General features: G+C 39.9%; 2 protein-coding genes across 7 annotated transcripts in view; one reads left to right on the top strand and one right to left on the bottom strand.

The window, feature by feature from the left end:
• si:ch211-132g1.1 (T-cell surface antigen CD2) overlaps nt 1-21,333 on the bottom strand; it is a 35,583-nt gene that overhangs the window by 12,574 nt on the left and 1,676 nt on the right. For all 3 annotated transcript variants that reach the window (XM_031292154.2, XM_031292155.2, XM_031292156.2), the window contains exon 2: nt 9,818-10,009. In XM_031292154.2, the coding sequence (XP_031148014.1) occupies nt 9,818-9,984 (167 nt within the window). In that variant the 5' untranslated portion in view covers nt 9,985-10,009. The remainder of the gene's footprint in view (nt 1-9,817; nt 10,010-21,333) is intronic.
• pln (phospholamban) lies at nt 12,009-19,935 on the top strand. 4 transcript variants are annotated; one of them, XM_031292166.2, is made up of 3 exons: nt 12,009-12,130; nt 12,793-12,860; nt 18,409-18,650. In XM_031292166.2, exons 1-3 carry the CDS (start codon nt 12,024-12,026, stop codon nt 18,618-18,620), a joined length of 387 nt encoding a protein of 128 aa, XP_031148026.1. In that variant the 5' UTR covers nt 12,009-12,023; the 3' UTR covers nt 18,621-18,650. The 4 variants fall into 4 exon arrangements, with proteins under 4 accessions (XP_031148026.1, XP_031148025.1, XP_031148027.1 ...); XM_031292165.2 differs by having other exon boundaries at nt 18,406-18,650; XM_031292167.2 differs by lacking the exon at nt 12,009-12,130 and having other exon boundaries at nt 12,759-12,860; nt 18,406-19,935.

The raw sequence follows: 21,333 nt of genomic DNA, 5'->3' as shown, positions 1-21,333 counted from the left end.
CTCCTGTGAAGCTTTATTCTTCTTTTGGTTTTGGATTCAGACCTTAAACTTCTTTCCCGTATGGGATTCAAATTGGATACGCACGGCCAACGGATTCATAGTAAATGTTGCATGCTTGAACTTGTTTCTGTTTGTGATTTTATCTCATCGATGGTGACTCCTGATGAAACCCCCAAAATCCTTTGTAGGCGTGCATATTGGAACCCTACACCCCGAGGATGATGAAATGAAATACACAAAAATGACTGAATGTTCTGTTAAATCCATTTGAAGTAGGGTGCTAAGTTTGTGTTTATTATGATAATACCATTGTATGTGTGGGTACTTAATTAGCTCAGTTATTTACCATATTAAAATGCATTTATGTGATGGGCATTAAGCACAGTGGTGGAAGAAGTATTCAGATCCTTTACTTAAGTGAAAGTACTAATACCCTACTGTAAAAATACTCTGTTACAAGTAAAAGTCCTGCATTGAAAATGTTACTTAAGTAAAAGTATGTAAGTAACATCAGGAAAATGTATTAAAAGTAAAAGTACTCAAAATACTCACATTTTAGAAACTGGAGGCGAAAAAAGTGTCAAAGAAATCGTCAACAAGCTTCAAAAGCATCAAAAAAGTGTTGAAAACTAATTCTGTGTTTAATGGTCTAATCATTTCAGATGGACTCATAGGCCGTTACATTGTTGGGTAGTTGAATTTATAATAAAACATTGTATTTTATAAACTACATGTATTTTGTGTATTTGTAAAGTAACTAGTAACTAAAGCTGTCAGATGAATGTAGTGGAATAAAAAGCACAATATTTCTCTCTGAAATATGTATGTAGCCGCCGGGTAGAAATAGAAAATGGCATTAAAAAAGAAAAGACTCAAGTAAAATAAGTACCTCAAATGTGTACTTAAGTACAGCACTTGAGTAAAAGTACTTTGTTACATTCCACCACTGATTAAGCATGGGCAACTCAATGCCCACAGCCAAATGATGGTGTCACTAACAAGCTCCCACTTGCTCTGCTATTTACAGAAACTGCCTTGAAACAGGGGGTCCCAATGATATAAATGTTAACTTTAAAATGCTTACAGTACTTTATTAATGCTGCTATTATGGATTTAATTTGTCACTGAGCAGCAGAACAAGCTATAACTAGACTTATTATCACCTAATGTTCAATCACATGTTAGTAACAATAAGTGCCAGTGATACTCTCAACTGCAGTTGCCCACAGGGTGGCACCATTATACTACATGTGCATGTACTTCAAAATAATACTACAAACACCAGCCACTCAATGCAATGTTGCATGCAATGTCAGTTTAAATGTAAAATATGTCAAGCTGCATACTTCCCTTAAGGAGTAATCTGTATTTTTTGTATTATATAAATGACATACAAAGGAACGGTTGACAGCACTACAGTTGCTATACTACCGTGTTTACAGACATTACAGATTTAGACGGACTTTTAATAACATCAGAAATCAATGACTAATATTGAGCTGTTTTGACTTTGTGTTTCTATTAAAATGACCTGTCAGGGTTCTTCCAGTCCTCTGTTTGGCACTATGGGGATTTCCGTTCATCTATATTTAGGGTAGAGTTTAGATTCTCGGCCCGAGCCCGAGCCCGACCCCGGGCCGTTATTTTCCGCCACATCCTCGGGCCGGGCCCGGGCCCGGGCCGGACCCTTGATCAAGCAATTTTTTATTTTTTTTTATCCATTACCTTATTATCCTATTTGGGTGGGGAGAAAGCTATGCCATAATCAGAAATATTATAAATATATATATAGGCTATATAAAAGTAACAAATGTGTAGCCTACAAAAGTTAGGCTGCAGTTACAAAATGCAGCACTTCATGCGCGGAGTCTCCTCCTCTCGCACGCATCACACCGGGAGCTTGAAGATGTAAGAGAGGAGAATTAACTTTGTGCAAGTGTGGAGGAAAGTCGGAGGTATGGAAGCCTTTGTTTCTTTTTTTCTTTTTTTTTTACGTTTCTTCATTCAGATCCATTTGCGATCCGTTCCATTCTAAACAAACAGCGCAGTTTACATGCTTCGTTCTTGTTGTATTATTCTAAACAAATTTCTGTAGTTCAAACAACTCTGAATTGTAGTTGAGAACGTCAGTTATAACGGCCCACGTATTAAAAAATTGTCGGGTTTAAATCGGGCTCGGGCTCATAATTACAGTTAATGTGTCGGGCCGGGCCGGGCTCGGACGCAACGTGCTCGGGCTCAGGCAGGTTCGGGCTTGATTTTTTGGGCCGATCTAAGCTCTAATTAGGGGTCACATTAAAATGCATTTATGTGATGAGCATTAAAGGTCCAGTGTGTAACGTGTTTAGTTGTTCATTATCACAATCTGTGTTGCCCGTTCATAAACTCATGAATATTTACCACCACCATCAATTCCAAGTATTCCTTTTGGCTTGAAATTTTACATTTACGTAACATGAACTGGGGGTAGATGCTCCATATTCATGCGCCATCTTGAAATACGTTAGCCGGTAAGGGACATACAGGACATACTGCTCCGCCTTTCGCATTTTCGCTGTCACATGATAAACTCACAGGTGCTGCTAATGCTGCTAATGGGTATCGTAGCTTCACGTCCCCGGCAAGTTTGAAGAAGGAAACATGGAGGACCACACGTATTCAAAATCCAAATTTCAGCAACAAGAGTCTTCTTCTTCTCCCAGAAAAAGAAGAAGGATATTGAAAAGAGCAAGAGACCGGCTTTTTGAAGCATGAAGGCTACCGTAGCTGTAATACGTACTTTGAACTGCGTGGCGCGAGAGAGTTGATTGCGATATATGATCTCAACACTAGATGGGAGAAATTCCCACACATTGGACCTTTAAGCATAGTGGTGGAAGAAGTATTCAGATCCTTTACTTAAGTAAAAGTACTAATACCACACTGTAAAAACACTCTATTACAAGTAAAAGTCCTGCATTATTCTATTAAAATCAGGTCAGGTTTCTTCTAGTCATGTGTTTGGCATTATGTGGATTTCCTTTCATCTATATTTAGGGTCAAAGATTATATTTTTAAATGTTCAAAAACCAAGCACATAAACCTTTAAGAATTTTAAAAATTTCTCTTAACATTTTTTGCCTACTTCTCTATATTAGTCTTTAGTCACATATGTTGAATATAGGAAACCAATACGTGGAAATTTTACCTCATTAAAATAAAAACACTGTTTATTAATCTATACACCAGTAATTATCAGAAATATACAGATCCCCATTTTGATGTATTTCTGACTTTTATATATCATTATATAAAATAATTAGAAATAGTATCAAGATTCTAACTTTTAGGGTTTTTTATGAGATACAAAGTCATAATTATTAAATATGATTTATTTAAAAAAATTAATAATTTAAGATTTTTTGGGGGGGGTTTCATGGCTTTAATCGACAGGACAGCTTGAAGAGAGGAAGAGGAGGGGAGGGGGGAGGGGGGGGCAACATGCAGCAAAGGACCGTGGGTCGGATTCAAACCCGGGCCAGTGCCAAGGACTCAGCTTCTACTGGGTGAGCTAGAGGTCAGTACTTCTACACGAGTTATGAGTAGAAAGGACTTGATTTGAAATCTGCTTTATTTGTGAAGCAGAGGCAGGGCTTTAGATAAAAGGGCCCGGCTCAGTTTGTGTATACTGCTTCTATAAACTTGAGAGACCGGGATGTAAAACTTTTAAAATGTGATTTATGGCATCTGTGCTTCATGAGACAGCATGTAAAAAGGTAGTTCTGAGTCCAGATCAGATGTTGTGATGGAGTGAGTTCATACTGTAGCAGCATGACAGGCTGCCCGTTTGTGTCCCTATGGGGGACACAGATGACCCTCTTATGTTAAATGGGCCTTTATAAATAGAGCAGTTATTTTTCCACTGCTCTGATCCAACTTGCTTGTACATCAGACACAAACCCCTTTAGATACCTCCGCCTCCAATCACAATCCTCTACCTCAACAACCAATCGCAGCTATTCAGATGACTTCCTCATCATGTCCGAATGCTCTAAATAACCGAAGCCAATCAGATATTTCAACTAGACTGCGTCAAACCAAATGTTCCTCACTCTTGTAGAAGTGTTGTGATGAGCAGAGTGACCGTCCTTCAACTAGATAACGTTCAACCTCTTGCTCAAAGGCCCTTCAGATGGATACCGGGGCTCCTACAACTCCAGAGGCTGTCATACAGATGAGGCTGACATCTGGTCTGATATTGTTTTAATTTCAAAGGAAAGATCATGTGACCCATTTAAAAAACATGTCTAAAACAAAAGACACATAACCAGTCTCCAGCTTGTCACTTTGTTCAAAATTTTAGCCTGACTTGCCCAAGTTGATATTGACTCATGACCTCAGTACAGAATAAAATCCTGGCTATAGCCCTGTGGATATATTTTGATGAGCCTAACTTTTCACAAGTAAATAAATAACTAACAAGGAGGAAATAACTAGCAATAGTTGGGAAGGGCCACTCATTCATGTCTGCTCTTTACCACCTGTCTATCTTGTAAAGGCAAAGATTGACAAAAAAATATATTTCCGGTTTGAAAATAATATGAAAACACTAATAATTATAATCACATACCAAATATCAAATCCACTTTTTTAGCCAAATCTTTAAACATGCTCAAAAGTCAACTGAGATAGCGTTTCCCGAGACCGTTTTGCAGAGGCACCGTCGCTGTGTCCGGAGCGTAGGCCACTGCGATTGGTTTAATGAAATACAAACAACCCAGAGCATTTTTTTTTTTTTCTGTCTATCCTGAAATGTATGTGTGGTAGAGCCAGACTACAGGACTCCCAACAGAGAACAGTTCAGCACAGTCTGTTGTACTCTCAAAACTGCCTTTGTGATTCTTTTAATAGACTCGATGTGATGACATGATATTGATGACACAATGGAAAGAATGTCCACTGTGCTTTGATGACGGCCAGTGATAACAACATTTAGTTATGCATTTAGTAGCCAGCTCTCTCTCTACAATGCATCTACTGTGATCCTCTCTAGATGTCAGCTGGAACTACTGTTCTCTGACACTCTGTTCAGTAATATTTAAACGCTAACAGCTAATATTAGGAGTTTTGAGACCGAGTTTAAAACACTCATTATTGTTGGTTGCATGGATAAACAGCAAATTAAAACAACTTCACTTCTCTCCAGCTCACAGAGACTCAACAGAATCATGATGTAGTCCAGTACTTTGTAAAATTGATACATACAGCAGTTGTAGCTCTGATCTCACAGTAGATAGGCCCCTGTTGATTTGGCTTTCTATTTTCGGAGGAATAACAAGTGTGTCCAAAAATCCAGTGTGCTGGATTTGTGTCCCGAGGCATTCCCAAATTGAGCGATGATTGCCGGGTATCTCTGGGGAACGCCATCGTTTGGAGATGCTGGATTTGAGCGATTATTATGGAGACGTGACAGGGGACGACGGCGATCAGGTGCAATGTTTTATTTCGGGAGGCCCGGCTGCATTTGTTTTATGTGGGTTTTATTAAAGAAGTATGATACACATGCCTGGATTAGCGTTCCAGCAGTAGTCTGCTGTTGCTTTCGGCTATTGCGGTACATAAGTAGAATGGGTTAAAAGTCATTTGAGATTCAACATCAGGTGTTGGGTTTGAAATGACCGAAGGAGGATGCCAACTATTGTGTCTGTTGGATTTGTGGTGTTTCACATTTAGTAAGGTGGGGTGTGTTTGATTTATTTTAGTTGGACAGATGAGGTGTGCTGGCTTTGTGGATGATTTCAGGAGATGTAAAAGGTGGATGGGTTAGATCGGGGGTGCTGCATTAGCTTATATTGGGAGCACTGGCAGCTGGGATAGTGTTCAGTAACTGGGGAGACTTCCTTTGGTTTTCTCTTGGACTTTTGATCCCTGAGGAGGAAGCTTTCTGAGCAGAGCAGAGCAGAGCAGCTTCCCAGCAGCTGGGATGGATTCAGTGTCTTGCTCAGCAGGCTGGATGCAAAGAGTTATGGGATTAAATCTGCGTATCTCCAGGATGTACAGAACCACGTCTCCAACCACCAGGCTAGCTTGCTCTCTCTGAAAAAGCCTCTATTAGGGCTTCAGATGAGATAAAGAACCATTTATGAAATATGAAATGCTTCAAAGAGCTGTATGACAAACATATCTCAAATCATCCAGAACTCCTCCACCATCCAGACCAATACTTTTGGCTGCAAAACAAACACAGGGTCTGCAGGTTTTAAAGGCACCACGCACATGTAAGGCAAACCCTATCTGTCGGCGCACATTTGTTCCTTTGTTTGGTCGGTAATTAACGCGTGGCATAGGTGTAGATGTGTTTTTTGAACAAACAATTGCCAATCAATAACTTGTTGTCCAAGAGTTCAAACTTAAAGTTGGATATGACAATCCAAACTAATCAAACAAAATAATGGTTCTTCTTTTAGTCTTACCACGTCATCATACACTTAACCACGTTTTCACCATACACCTAACCACGGTCAAAAAACGGTGACGCAGCTGAACCCAATAGGCCACATTTAAATCAACTTTTTCCACCCCCAGTGTCACACCCACCTTGGTATCAACCCACTGAGATTTCATATTTATACGCTAATAAATACGATACTTGCTTGAGTCATTATGGTTCCACAGAGAAACTCTACACTAACCAAAGACACCTAAAGAACCGTCCCTGCTCTGTGTGTCAGTTGTTGTTCAGTCAGACTCACATGCTCCCCTCTAGGCTGTAAACACTGTCAGTCAATCTCTTCATGTTAAAACCTATCATGTCACTCATGTTGTATTTTTATTGCTGAAGTGTAATTTATATAATCAACTTAATGTAAATAAAGTGTTTGACTGAAAATATGATGTATCCTCACACACACGCACACGCACACACACACGCACACGCACACACACATGCACACACACACACACACACACACACACACACACACACACACACACACACACGCACACACACACACACACGCACACACACACATCCAGCTGATTGAATTGTCGGCATGTCTTAATTGCCGGCATCAACAATCCAGATAACTCCTTTAAATGAAATCATCAGATTAAGGTGTATGTGGTCTGTGTTTCAATCGCAGTAGTCTTGTAATCACATTAGGTTCAGTGAATTATTGTGCATACTGATGCAGCCATGGCTGTGTCAGAAACATTAGAGTTTGGTTTTTGTAACCCTGCTCTGTGATGGATTAATTATCCATTTGATCGAAGATATGACCTGAGCTTCTGAGGTATACAGTATATCATTTGGAGCTTTTAAGGGCTATACTGTACATCATACAGTACTTTCAGCACTACTTTGCAAGAGTAACATTTGACATGTTTACTCCCACTACTTGGAAATGCTCTACATTGTCTTTAATGTTTTATAAAACCAGCCCGACGCTGCCTGAAGGAACCTTTTAACCCACCTGAGTTTCCAAATTCGATTTTTCTTAATGTGATCTTTTTTGAAATTCTATTCGCAAAAACTTTAATGTCACTGGAGTGAGATTGAGAGGAGAATTGTTGTGTCTTGGGTTGGTACTGTCCTTTAAAAGCCCATTTCAGATAAACCCTGCTCTTAGACAGAGGCCTCTGGGGAAAAGCTGGTTGTAGGCTTCTCCACATAGCTGGCTATATCTGGAGAACAGAGAGAGAGAGAAAAAAAAGGGGAAAGAGAGAATGTGTGTGAAGCTGCCAACAGCAGCAGTAAGTCCTCCAGAGTAAACACAGCTGATGGGGGTAAACCCTCCCTCCATCCATCCATCCATCTTCACCCCTAAAATGCCCTTTCTCTCCCTCTCCCATCATCATCTATCTCTTTTCCTCTATCTCTTTCTCATGTGTTACAATATACAATTGCGTCAACAAAATGACAAGGAGGGTTTTCAAAAGCATAATGAATGCCAGTGTTATTAGCTATAATGCAATCAATTAATATCTTATTTCAGTTACAGCTTTGTGCAGGATGAAAAGAGACGAGGGTAGCTTAGGACAGGGCCTTTGTAAGGGAATCAACACTTCCTTCTGTAAAGTCACAGCTGACATGTAGTACAAACATCCCTGGTTTATTTACAATATACTGTGGAGTTATGTGTAGCCAAGTGTTTGTGACAGGAGTAGACATTGTTTACTGTACTTCCTATCCTGCATACTTTGTGTGTACTCGGAGGGAATAAGACCACATTCAGACTAGGGCTGGGCAAAATATCATATTATATCGACATTGATATATGAGACTAGATATCGTCTTAAAGGTGCAGTAGGTAAGACTTATAAAACTAACTGTCTGTCATATTTGCTGAAACTGATCCTATGTTCCAGTAGAACTACATGAAGCAGGTCATTTAAAACAAAATCCGGCTCCTCTGGCACCACCTACAGCCTGTAGTGTGATTTGCAAAAATCCACCGCAGATGCACCAATCAGGGCCAGGGGGGGTCTAACTCCGTGTCAATCACTGCTCATGCACACGCATTCATTCTCCCTTGTGGGGGGAGGGGCTTAGGAGACCGTTTTGGGCTTTAGCGGAAAGGGGGGGAGGGACTAAGTGTGGCTAAGTCCTGGATCTTCCCAATCCTACCTACAGCACCTTTAAATATTGTATATATCATAATAGTAAAAGTGTTTTTTTTTCTTCCTGGTTTTGAAGGCTGTATTACAGTAAAGTGATATAACTTTCTGAACTTATCAGACTTACTAGCTGTTTAATTAATTATTTGCCTTTACCCACTTAGTTATCGTATCCACATTATTGGTGATTGTTTATCAAACACTCTCATTGTGTTAATATTTTGGGAAAGCACCAATTGTCAACCCTACAATATTGCCGCAATATCGACATTAATGTATTGGGTAAAAAATATCATGATATTTGATTTTTACATATCGCCCAGCTCTAGTTCAGACAGCATGAAAAAACACAGCCCCATCATTAATTTGAACAAGGCCACAGCAGGCCTGGTAGCTAGATAGCAGAGTCCGGTACACTGTTGTTCAGCCATATTTCCACAACCACAAAAACACAGCAGTCTCTGAACTCGCGTTGGGAGTTTCGTTGAAGTTGGATGTAGTTCAGTTTGTTGTCTAATGAGCGGACACTTGCAAGCAGGATGGATGGGACAGGTGGTCGGCTAGCATTAGCGTTCCACCTAGCTCTTACTCCTGTCCTCGTTCCGCGTTTCCGCTTACTCGCACACCGCTTTCGATGTCACCTTTCCCGGCTAGCGGCATCGAGCGAGATGCTTTTTCCAGACCCACAATACAGAGAAATAGGGGGACATGAGGGAGGGAAGCACGGTCAATCAAAAATACTACCGGGTTTCTACTGATACAAAGCTTAATGCTAATTGGTGAAGTATCCCTTTAAATGTTCTTGAATCATGAAGCAACATGGCCCCACAAAGCGTACTTTTTTTTAAACGCAAGGGCTGTTTTCCGTCTGATTACCCGATTAGGAAGTACATCCACAACAGGACAGATCAGGGCCAAATCATCCCCTGTAAATACTGGAATATCTTTCTTTGAGTACACTTGATTTTGCCCAGTGTAAACATACCTAAACATGGCCACACTAAGGGAGGTAACTCCATTGTTATTCTTGAGATTAGAGCAGAAAAAGCAGCAGTGGCGACAAGATCTGTGGTTTCTCATTTGACCGTTTCTCATTTGGCCTGCTGGAGGAACCCAGAATAATCCTCTGGTGTCTGAGAACATCCATTACAAGTTTCATGAGAATGTGGCCAATTGAGTCAACAATGTTTTTTGGGTTTTCATGCATCTGTTCTGTACTTACCTCTTTGGCCAGCGGAGAAGAATTCTCCTTCTCTGCTGACTAGCAGCAGAGGCGTTGTCTGTTTTCTCTGGCCTGCCGTGGTTTTCTGTGTCAGACGAGTTGTTTCTCTCACTCTGCATCTTCCGCTCTTTCTCGTCTGAGGTCAGAGCAGTCTCACATTTCACCATGTAAGGATGCAGAGCTCTAGTACTCCTGGGACAAAAAAAAGAAGAGACAACTATTTTCTTGTGGAACATTTTTCTTTTTATATATATATATATAATTATTTTTCAGCTAGAAATAAAATCAATGTGTTTGTGAAAATGGAGAAAAGAAGAGGATGATAAAATGAGACACTTATTATTATTATTATTATTATTATTATTATTATTATTATTATTATTATACATGTACTGTATATCTGATGGACTACAATAGTCCATCAGATATACAGTACATGTATAATTCTCACACAACAGATGTTTGTGTTGCCAGTACAATTCTTCATAGTACATACATCATAGGCCTACTGTACACGGATTATCAGTAACCCAGGTATCATAAATCATAAAAGGCAAATGTGACACCTTTACATGAGTTTGAAAAGGATCTTACATGGTGAAAGATACATACCAAGACTTTAAAAAGATGTCCTCAGTTCACTGCTTTCCCTATAAATCATAAAAAAACATAACCACGGGGAATAGCCAGGGGCAGTGCTCGAATTACGTGGGAGCCAGAGGGAGCCGAGCTCCCATAGTGAGGACTGGCTCCCATGAAAGCAACAAAGTCAAAAATCTGAGGGGGTCTGCCATATGTGGCATTGTAATTTAATCTTAAACAACGCTCATTATCAAATCCCTGTGCGGTATAGGCTACTAAGGGACGTAGACCTGAGCCTACCCTACGCTCATGAACGCAGCATGACTGCACTTCACCACCACACCACTAGGCTATGTGAGCAAACCGCATATGATCGATTTGACAGCACTCGCAAGTCCGAAGAAGTCACCTTGCTTTTGAGGTAAATACCACCAATACATCTTAAATATAAATAAATCTGTAGCTATCCTCTGCCATTCAGAGCTCTGGAAAAGTTCCCAGATATTTTGAAACACCTGTCAGCAATACAATGCAATCTCTGATGGCGGACTATTCAGTGAATAGGCTACCCGACAACATCTCAGTGCAAATTCCAAAATTGTTCGTCTATTTATTTCCATGGTTCAACACACGAGACGACTGAACACCTAGGTGTTGTTATATGTTATATATGTTGTGAGATAGAGAGACCCCCTTAAAGACAAAAAGATAATTCGAGCACTGGCCAGGGGATATAAAGGTACTGATGCTGTACAGAAATTGGTAATAATGACCTCCAGAGGGATACATCCTAAAAAACTAAAATGTCTTCTTATTTGTTTTAATTTATTTTTAAATTCACACTTATGTTCATGAAACAGTGGTCTGTTTTCTTGAATACATTTGTATCTCCTCTCCCATCCTTCCCAAAGGGAGGATCACTATTTCATCTTATCTCTGGAAAAATACAGTTGTCATAAAAGAGGGTGACGGACATATCTGCTTATCTGAAGTGTGTATCCAGCAGTGAGTAGCAGTAACAACAAAGCTGACTCCTTATAACATGACATTTACATTCTCCTTTTAAGGCAGATGCAAAAGCTTTCTGGGCCACAGCAGGGGGGTTATTTTTACTTTTTCCGGACTTTTCTTTCAAGCGCCTGTCTCTTTTGATTTCTCCCAAGTGGAGGATGCTGTCCAGGACTTCACACACACTTTTCCAAAGAAGATTTCAGTTATTACTGGGGGGGGGGGGGGGGGACACGGACTAATGTACTGACGTCCATTTCAAATTTTGATCTTAAAAACTGACTAGTTATGACACAATACATTCTCTGGTGTTCTTGTGCTCTAGCTGACAAGCACACATATCTATTATTTATTCTCCAACAGCAGCAAATATAAAAGATTTGAGGATATTGTTACATTAAATTTCAAATGATACATACACATTTAGATTATGGAGGCTATTTGGGAAATTATTAGTCTTGTTTGCTGCTTTCACAATATGACGATCCTAAAAGGATATATCCCCAGACCTTATGATGATGTGGTCATGGCCAAACTGTATATTTAGAGGCGACATCAGCTGTTCAGTGTGTCTATCAGGCTGTCGGGATAATGAAGACAATAGAGTAGCCCAGCCATGATGTTTGATTGGAGGCCAAACTGCAAGCTAGCTGTGGAATCCAAACATGGTGACCCATCCATCACACTGAGGATGCTCAACAGCATCAAAGGAAGTGCAAAGAAGTAAATGAGCGGAAGAAAAAAATCTCCACGCGTTCTACCTGGCTGGTCATGATGATGCATCAGCATCAGTGTCTTTCTCTGGAACGATAGATCTTAGTATTAGAATTAATGATTTCCTTCATGATTTCAACAAAGTTATAGAAAGGATAGAATAATTTGAAAGTGTACAAAAAAAAAAAACTGTATTTAAGGTGTCTTCAGCATTCAGCAGAGCTCTCTTCTGATGACATGCTAACTTTTTGAACTAAAAGATGTCTACATTCAAAGGTCTTAAAATGGACCTGGAATGGCTAAAATGGAAATTGTAAATAAACGACGCAGACGTACGATATCTGATATTATTTGTGAAAGGGAAATGCTAACTGATTCAAATAACGAATGGTCTTTAGCTTTTTCTTCTTTTCTTTTTTTTTAATTAGCCATGAGAAACTGGTTTTAACAACTTTTTTAGGACTCAAGCCCAAATTCTTGAACACTGAAATGTGCAGGCTGCTGCATGCCCCCCACTCTCCTAAAATCTTTTAAAAGGATGTCCTCTCTCTCTCTCTCTCTCTCTCTCTCTCTCTCTCTCTCTCTCTCTCTCTCTCTCTCTCTCTCTCTCTCTCTCTCTCTCTCTCTCTCTCTCTCTCTCTCTCTCTCTCTCTCTCTCATCGTGTTTACAGCCTCGGAGAGCGTTGCATATCTGACATTTCTCTCTCAAACTCCAACCAGCTCTGTTCTCATCCGAAAGGTAAGAACCAGCATCCTCTACAGACACAGCTGTTCTTTAATTTAATGTAATAACAGTAGATGGGGAGATAACGATGGTAACATATGATGTACGTGTACAAGATAATAATGCTTGGAATTAATCGTAACACTAGAACAGTCACTAAAATGCATGTAAAGTATTGTTACTTCTATAGTGGATTGAATGCCCATGAAACAGTATCTTATGGAACTAGAAAGGCTCCGTGAAGTTGAAGTTAGTCGTTTATTTGATTTCATTAGTTGGGTTGTTAGATGATCTCACACTGTGAGGTTATCAGTGGACTGTGTTATGTGTTAAGATACAGAGGAAAACGGCTTCTTATAAAAAGAAAGTCATTGTTCACATACGATAAACTCAGCTCTGAACAAAGGGGCAGGATGGGGGGGGGGGGGGGGAATGGAAACTGTACTGAACCTCCCAGAGGGATAAACAACACTCATCGCCACCTCTTACATTCCCATCCAAAGCACATGATTTAATTTTAGAACGTTGAGGAGCCAAATCTGCTAAAATCTAACAGCGATTGTTATAGTTCACGGTTACAGTAGCAATTGCTTAGAAATGATATTGGCCTCACAAAATCAATCTGCTCTAATATGACAGCTTTCCTTCAAAGACGTTTATGATTAAAATGGATCAAATCGGATACACTGGAGGCTAAATTGGAAAAAATAAAAATTATTAGAAGCATTATTCTGGTATTAGGGTCGCCTATGCTTTCACAGACTTTTCCATTCTGGCAACAGATATATGTTGACTTTTACACTTTTCTTTACTCCGTGATGAGCTCTCAGGGAGGTATAAGGACACAGTTACACATTTAAAAAGCAAAAGAAACAAAAAATAAAGCAAGTGGATAGTGACTCTACTGTATAATACACTAAATAGGAAATCAATAAACAAATATACTAAAGAGGAAACACTGCGGTAAACCAAATGCTTTCTCTTGGGGGAATTGTTGGGTCTCTATAAATCATAGAGTGTCTATCTAGAAAGTGTCCTGAGGTAACTTCTGTTATGATTTGACACGATAAATAAAATTGAATTGAAAATATTCAATAGTTACTTAAAAGCAGCCACTTTTATTCTAACAAACGTAGCTAGATTTGTCAACTTTATAATGATGTTATTGGTGAATGCTTTTTCAAATTCAACAGTGCTTGGAATAATCCTATAATATCACATAAATATATCGTATTTGAAATTGGCATATTATGACTACCACACTTAAATTTAGACATATAAAGACATTTCATTTATCAGCAGGTGGGTGACACTGAACATTCCCCACTGAAGATAATACGTCAGCATCAGCATGCATCTTTCTAACCTACATTTTACTACTCGATAGTTGTCATACTCTGCTTTTTTTTTTTTTTTTTTTTTACTGTTGATCATTTTCTAAGATGATGCAGAAGTTGCAAAAGACACCGCGGCTATTCGTTTACAAAAATATATATTCATTTTGATCGAATCATAACTGCATGAGGCATGTTAACTGTCGTTAGTGTCGAATGCATCACCTCATGTACAGTATATGTATCCATATGGGAGTATGGGAATGCATGTGTGTATGTACCTGTAGCTGCACACACACACACACACACACACGCACACACACACACACACACACACACACACACACACACACACACACGCACACACACACACACACACACACACACACTTCTCCAAATGTAACAATATTTGATGAATAAGATGAAAACTATCTTTTGACACATCACGTTGGTCACACTGGAGGTATTTAGCTCTTGGCAACAACGGCTAACAACAGCTGACTGTGTTCATAAAAGTACAACATGGTTCTTTCAAAGGAACAAAAGAGATGTCTGTACTTTAACAGTAATAATAACCATCTATAAATAAAGATTACAAGAAAAAAAAAAAGCAAAGATATGAGAAACGTCTATACTGCAGCAGAGATTTTTTTTCTACTACTTGCTAATCACCCTTCAGATTTAATCAGTGGCCCCTTGGGGGGTGGGGGTTCTGGTACAATGGCTATGGGACCGCTCAGCTTTAACATTAATAATAAAGGTTTTTGTGTTTGTAGTGGCCACCAGCCTGCCCAGCCTCCTCTAGTTGCTGTGTTTTGTCCAGTTGCATGCTTTTATGTAAATGAAAGATAGACCAATCAGTGCGGTGCGCTGCCTCTGACAGAGCGACGGCTTTGGGTATTTACTGTCGACACTTAACTTCTTCCACTCATTCCTCTTTTGTGGAAATGAGGATTATACGTGCACACTAGTCAGAAGAAAAGTCTTCTCGCATAGAATGATTGACAGTTGGCACTCAGCCTAGAATGATGTGGCTGATGTGTGCAGATTGGAGTGGAGGATAACGTGGAGCACCAGTCGCTCACATGGTGTCAGTCACACGGCGATGAGCTGAAGAGGCCCAGACACAAGAGGATCCCAATTTAACCCCAAAGTGTCAAAGGTCAAAGTACTGGCAGGACAAAAAGGATAGTTTCTCTCACTGAGTGGGAGAAGGCAATGAAAGCTCCATTTACAGTATGACCCGTAGTGTTGAGTGATTCAGGGGCCAAGAGCTGGACAGGGGGCTTCACAGCATGCCAGGATATGTATTGTTTTAGCTCCATTATGAGCTGTCGTTACGGGGAAGTTTATAATTCACAGTAAAGGCTCCTCACATACTGTATGACACAAGGGAATTGAGGATGTTTGTCATTTGTTTTGGCCACCACAGCTGAGTGGGGAAGCCACTGCTGAAGTTCCTCTAATGGCCACTAGATGGTGGCAACAAGAACATCGCTCCGAGTGTCACCCTCACATTATTAAATTATAAAATATTGATTAGACCAGCTTTAAAAAAAACATTTTTTAAGAGTCAGCCACTTACACAACACATGTTAGCTCCTATTAAAGTTTAGTCAATTATAACTATTTTCCTCATTAAAATGTAGAGTAATGCCTTTTTTCTTCTGTTTCTTACAACTGGACTGTGAATGTGTCACCTGTTTCTGCTTAAGTCTACCCAACATCATTTCTGCTTTATTTATTTATTTCTTTCAAACTGAACTACACCTCTAAATGCACAATTTCAAACTACAGCACATTTTGCCATGCACGCACAGAGGCTATGTAAGTCTTGAGGGCTTAGAAATTAAACCCCAAAAAAACATCTTGCTGTCAGAGCAGACAACTTCAGTCAGGTCAGAGGTTAGAGGCCTCAAAGCAGACTGACGCTCTCATGGAGTTATCCCATAGGGTATGAGGACATGTGTGTATGTGTTAAGGTGTTACATGCCAAGTGATAATGGGTGACTCAGAAGCAGATAAGTGTGAGAAAAAAAACAAAAGTGAAATGACAAAAATAGATGTGTTGAAACGTCTGAATGACGGCATCATACTCTATGGCACAAAATGAGTCCTGTTATCTGTACTGATCCTACGCTGCAGCCAAGTCACTGGAAATAACAAAGAAAAATTGAAGTAAATGGATTAGCGTGCTTTTAATGTGAAAGATGAAATAGCAATTTCCTTTGGTGCCACCATCAGGACAAACCATTGCACACAGGATATCTAATGCACAGATTACCAGCCTAACATCTCTTGTGACAAGGCTCCAGGAATCCAAAGCTGTCCGTACGTTGTTCTCCCCTTTTTGTATTTGAATAAAACAATGCATCCAGCAGGGAGCTGTGAGCAGGACTTTTAATCTCGTTAAAAATAGCTAAAACCTTGGCAGAGCTGTACAAGCGGTAAAATGTTCACTGTTCGCGGGAGCCACTAATGCAAAAGCACGGTCACCTTGTCACGGTGACTTTGAACTCAGGAAAGTCCCGGATCAGATGACAAAAAGGGATTTAGCAGAGTGCAGACCAGCCTGTAGCTGCACTGAGAAGCTCATTTATTATTCCTGCTCACATTCTACTTTTATTCAATCGACATGCAGGAGAGCATGCAAGACCGTAATAAAAGGGGAAATTATCAAACCGTGACAATGTAACGTTTTAAAAGGAGAAATTAAAAGTGTAATTCATAAGGAATAAAACAGGCTCTTGTTCTTGTTTTGCTAGTCCAGGCTTACTTGGTCTTAGAGCTATGACCTGGTCCCGACCCTACATGAACCCGCAAAATGTTCCTGTCCTGAGCCGAGCCTGAACCACAGCAGCAGTTTTGGGCCCAAGCCTGGTCAGAATGACCACCAGAAAAACAAAAAAAAAACTAAAATGTCATTTGCTGTATTACATAGAGATTGCATAACTTTTCTCATGATTAGAGAGGCGGTACGGTAGTCAAAATTTGTGCCACTCTGACTAGGCTGACCGAAGTCGGTACTTTTTATGGTACCGACTGAATTAGGTCGGTACTACCGAGGTAACCTGACTCCGCCAGATGGATTGCTTCGCATTTGCTCGGCATATCCATCTGGGAACTTTCCATTGGAGAACTTTTGGGAAGGGGCGAAAATTAGAGATGTGCATAAACTCCAATACTTCCCGATACTGGTATCGGTATCGGCTCCGATACTGCCTAAAACGCTGGTATCGGTATCGGGAAGTACTGGAGTTTATGCACCGATCCGATACCATGTAATAAAGCCCTAAAGAAAATCTACATTAAAGTAGTTTATTTATGTTCTTTTTCCGTTATAACTGACTGTCAAACTGGATAATAAAAGAAAGTTCTGTGGCATTCAATGTTTGTGGGCTGCAAAGCGAATGCCGTTCACCCTGTTACAAGTTGATGAACCACTGAAACGATTTTGGAAACATTATTTTAAAGGTACAAAAGAATCGATGTTGCTTTAAAGCCTGGGGGAATTTTGAGTAATGACAGCCTGGACCGGCCTGAACCCGACGGATCGGGTTGGGCCCAATCGGGTTCGGGCAGAGAATCAAAGCTCTACTTGGTCTGGTACGAGCAGTAGCTTACAGTATGGTGGCTAATGTCAGTAAATAACCCTTTTTCTTTCATACTCTAACTCTGATTGTTAATTATCTAGTCACCATTATTTATTGTTTTGAAACCAAGATCTTAGGGGCTTTAAAATGAACCATCATCACGTCATTGCCCCTTGCGGCCGATGTGTCTGCTGGTCAGTAAAAGCCACATAGGTACACTTCAATTGCTGAATAGTAGGGATGTAATCTCCATTGTTGCCTTCAGATAGTAGACATGCTTTAAAGAAAATGATTGGAATTATGTTAAAGGGTAAATATCCTTAATCAAAATGTTTCACACCATGTGTCCATGTTTATTTTATTACACAATGTGAACGCACACCTCGTCCTTCACATTGTGTCGCTGCCACTCCTCCGAGTATCTGGCTTAACACATCATCAGACCTCAGCCGGCGCCTCTGAGCTGCTCTCTTATCATCACACCATGTGCTGCGATACGGAAAGGTCACACAACATCTCAACCAGGAGACATCACCCAGAGGAGGGTGCTGAAGTGCTTTGATTTTTTTTTTATTTGATTTATGAAGGCAAACAGCCTTTTCTTACTGTCTGTGTTTTGTTTTTTTTTCCCAGCAGCAGAGAGAAGACAGAAAAGAGAAGAGGTCACTGTTTTGTCTTGTGTAACCGGGACTGAACCACTTCAGGCCACGCTGCTGAAAAAAACACCCAGACCTGAGCTCATCTCCAGCTACCAGCAGCGGTTTGATTCCCCTGATTTCACCTCCTTCAAACCAGCCCGGACCAGCTCAGTCCAGCTCCGCTCGGTCCAAACAGGCCCCGCAGCCTGACCCAACTCTCTCCTCTCGTAATCCAGCCAATCAAAAATCTAGCCAGCCCGCTGTCTCCATGGAGCGCGTTCAGCACATGACCAAGTCGGCCATTCGCCGAGCGTCTCAGATTGAGGTGAATCCACAAGCCAAGAGGAACCTGCAGGAGCTGTTTGTCAACTTCACCCTCATCCTCATCTGCCTGCTCCTCATTTACGTCATCGTCCTGCTGAGCAGCTGAGAGCAGCCGAGCCATACGCAGAGAGAGAGTTTGGCATGGCCGTGCGGCTGCGGGCCAGGGTTTGGCTGAGATATGGGCTTTCTGATTTCTTATAAAGCAATAATATTAGGGCTGCACCATATATCGTTTTTTTTTTTTTTTTTTTTTTTTTTTTAAATCATCATAGCAATATTAACTGGCGCAATACAACACATCGAGAAAGGCTGCAACACACAAGACGCTCTGAGATTTGTTATCAGTAGAAAACTGCACTTTAAAAGGTAACTGTCATTTTATATTCCATCCAATGTTCAATTTGTTCAATACAATGTTGGAAATGTTGGAAATGATTTCCTTCCATTTGTTTTAAATTCAACAAGCAATTTGTTGTATTTTAGCAGAGACACTGAAAGCAGCAGAAATGCAGATCTGACTACACTTAGATGTAAGTTTATTTATCCCAAGTAATGTTGCTATTACAACGTTATCGTATATTTTCCTCATATCATGCAGCCCTAAATAATATCAACCCCATACATCGGCCTAACCCTGTTTGACCACAGCTGTAAAGAAGGATCATGGAGGTCAAATGAATCCATGTGAAAACAATAATGGCCAAACCCTCTCAAATTGTTTCTATCAGAGCTGATCAGGGATCAGTTTCCCAGCCTCTCGCTCTCAAGGGAATGATCAACAGCTTAAACTTCACTCATGTACTGTGTGTATGTCAATCGGCCTGCTGCTCATTCAAAAATAACACCCTGCCCAGTGATTACATTACAATGTGTTGACTTAAGTTGATTTACAAAGAAGACTGACTCCCTCCATCCAAGGCACACTGTAGGACATTGTCTCCTGCTTAAGTATTAATAGGTACAATGTGTATAATACCGAAATATCAATACATCACTGTTTCATTTCCGTTTCCCCATAAACTCTGTCGCTTCCTGCAGCCCACCACCACCAGGAGAAAGATAAACATGCTGGAAATGAATTTTTTTTTCCATTAGCATTTTTATGTCCTGTCCAGAGACATGGCTGTACTGTCTGTGGCATCAGGTTTCTGTATTTAAAAACTTCTGCTGGCATCTTGGCGGTTATTAGAGCCTAAAAATCCAAAAATGTAGCCAAGAAAGCAACACACACTGTGGCTGACCCTGATAGGCTAAGAAACCTGTCAATGAAGTAAAGTCCCTTTCATCATCAGTATGACAGATGACCAACTGTGTAATATCTGCCATGTCTGCAGCATGTCTGATATTACACTTAAGTGGCCGTTTCTTGCCTGACATATAACACTTATGATACTTAGAGATAATTCTAAGTACTGTAGGCCTATAAAGTATGTGACGTATAGACTGAGAGCATATTTAACCTTTAGGCAGCTTACCTGCAGGTGTTTCTGATGGGCTACGTGAACATTTCACTCATAATTTACTATGTAAAGTATGGACTAAACTTGGCTTGGGCTTCAGCGATCAATACACACACACACACACACACACACACACACACACACACGCCTGACATATACACTAAATGCAGTTTATGAGTTGTGAAGAAGACTTCACTTTGCATGGTGTGAATTGACTTAATGAAGTTTTCTGTTTATGCCATTTAAGTTCTGTTTAGATAACATAACTATTATTGACGAATGCTGACATTTTTACAGTGCGTGCCCTGATGCTGGCAGTGACGGTGTTTAAAAATAAACTGTAAAGTCAGATGTGTATTCCACAAGAATCTAATATATATATTTACAAAAATAAAAAAATAAAAAAATTATAATTTATCTTCAATATATTGCCATGACTGAAAATGTAAAAATATGAATTATATTTCAATTTGGGATTAAAAAAATGATTGAGAAGAAATAGCAGTTTTTTTTTCCTTCTATGTATGCTTGGAAATTGTACCACATGACTTTCGAACTATGGAACACCAAAGAAATTGCATGTCAATAAAATTTAAGTGGTTTCTCCTGCTACAAGTGTGGATTATTTTATTTATTGCACATCCTAATTTGACGTTTTTGAAAGATATGCATTTAGATGTAAGAATCACTGAAGTCACTGAAAAAGCTTCAAAGGCTAATTTGACCCGTCTATGAGTGTGAAGGTTAATAGATTATGCAGATAACCACTGGTTTGCACAATTAAAATAAAAATATAATATAGGAACAATAGTCTGAAGACGTGACACAACTTTTTCCATTGTGTTAGGAGAGTAGGTTTGGTTCAAAGCTTACGTTTAATGAGTCCTGGACATCCTTACAGCTGCTATTTTCAACATTTCTATACTAACAATAGAAGAAATGACTTATGCTTATAGCTTGTTTATGCTGCCCCCAAGTGGCACAAAATAGAACATCAATATCAGATAAAAAGTTATTGGAAAAGTCCATAATCATTTTCAAAAATACCACTGTAGTTTTTTACATGTTGTTTACAACTTTGAGACATTAACTTTTTGGAATATTATTTTCCACTGTATTAGCTTCTCTGCCCTGTATTA

Source organism: Sander lucioperca, chromosome 24, assembly GCF_008315115.2.
Source record: "Sander lucioperca isolate FBNREF2018 chromosome 24, SLUC_FBN_1.2, whole genome shotgun sequence".
In the NCBI taxonomy this organism is placed as follows: Eukaryota; Metazoa; Chordata; class Actinopteri; order Perciformes; family Percidae; genus Sander; species Sander lucioperca.
Note: the sequence above shows the minus strand (reverse complement) of the source record. Positions and strands in the feature narration are given on the sequence as shown.

What these genes read in the sequence shown, in the direction of transcription:
- pln (XM_031292165.2), top strand. Translation starts at nt 12,024, where the DNA reads ATGATGTTTGATTGGAGGCCAAACTGCAAGCTAGCTGTGGAATCCAAA. An exon ending in ATCAAAGGAAGTGCAAAGAA is followed by an intron (nt 12,131 to 12,792) that starts GTAAATGAGCGG and finishes TCGTGTTTACAG; the next exon opens with CCTCGGAGAGCGTTGCATAT. An exon ending in GCTCTGTTCTCATCCGAAAG is followed by an intron (nt 12,861 to 18,405) that starts GTAAGAACCAGC and finishes TTTTTTTCCCAG; the next exon opens with CAGCAGAGAGAAGACAGAAA.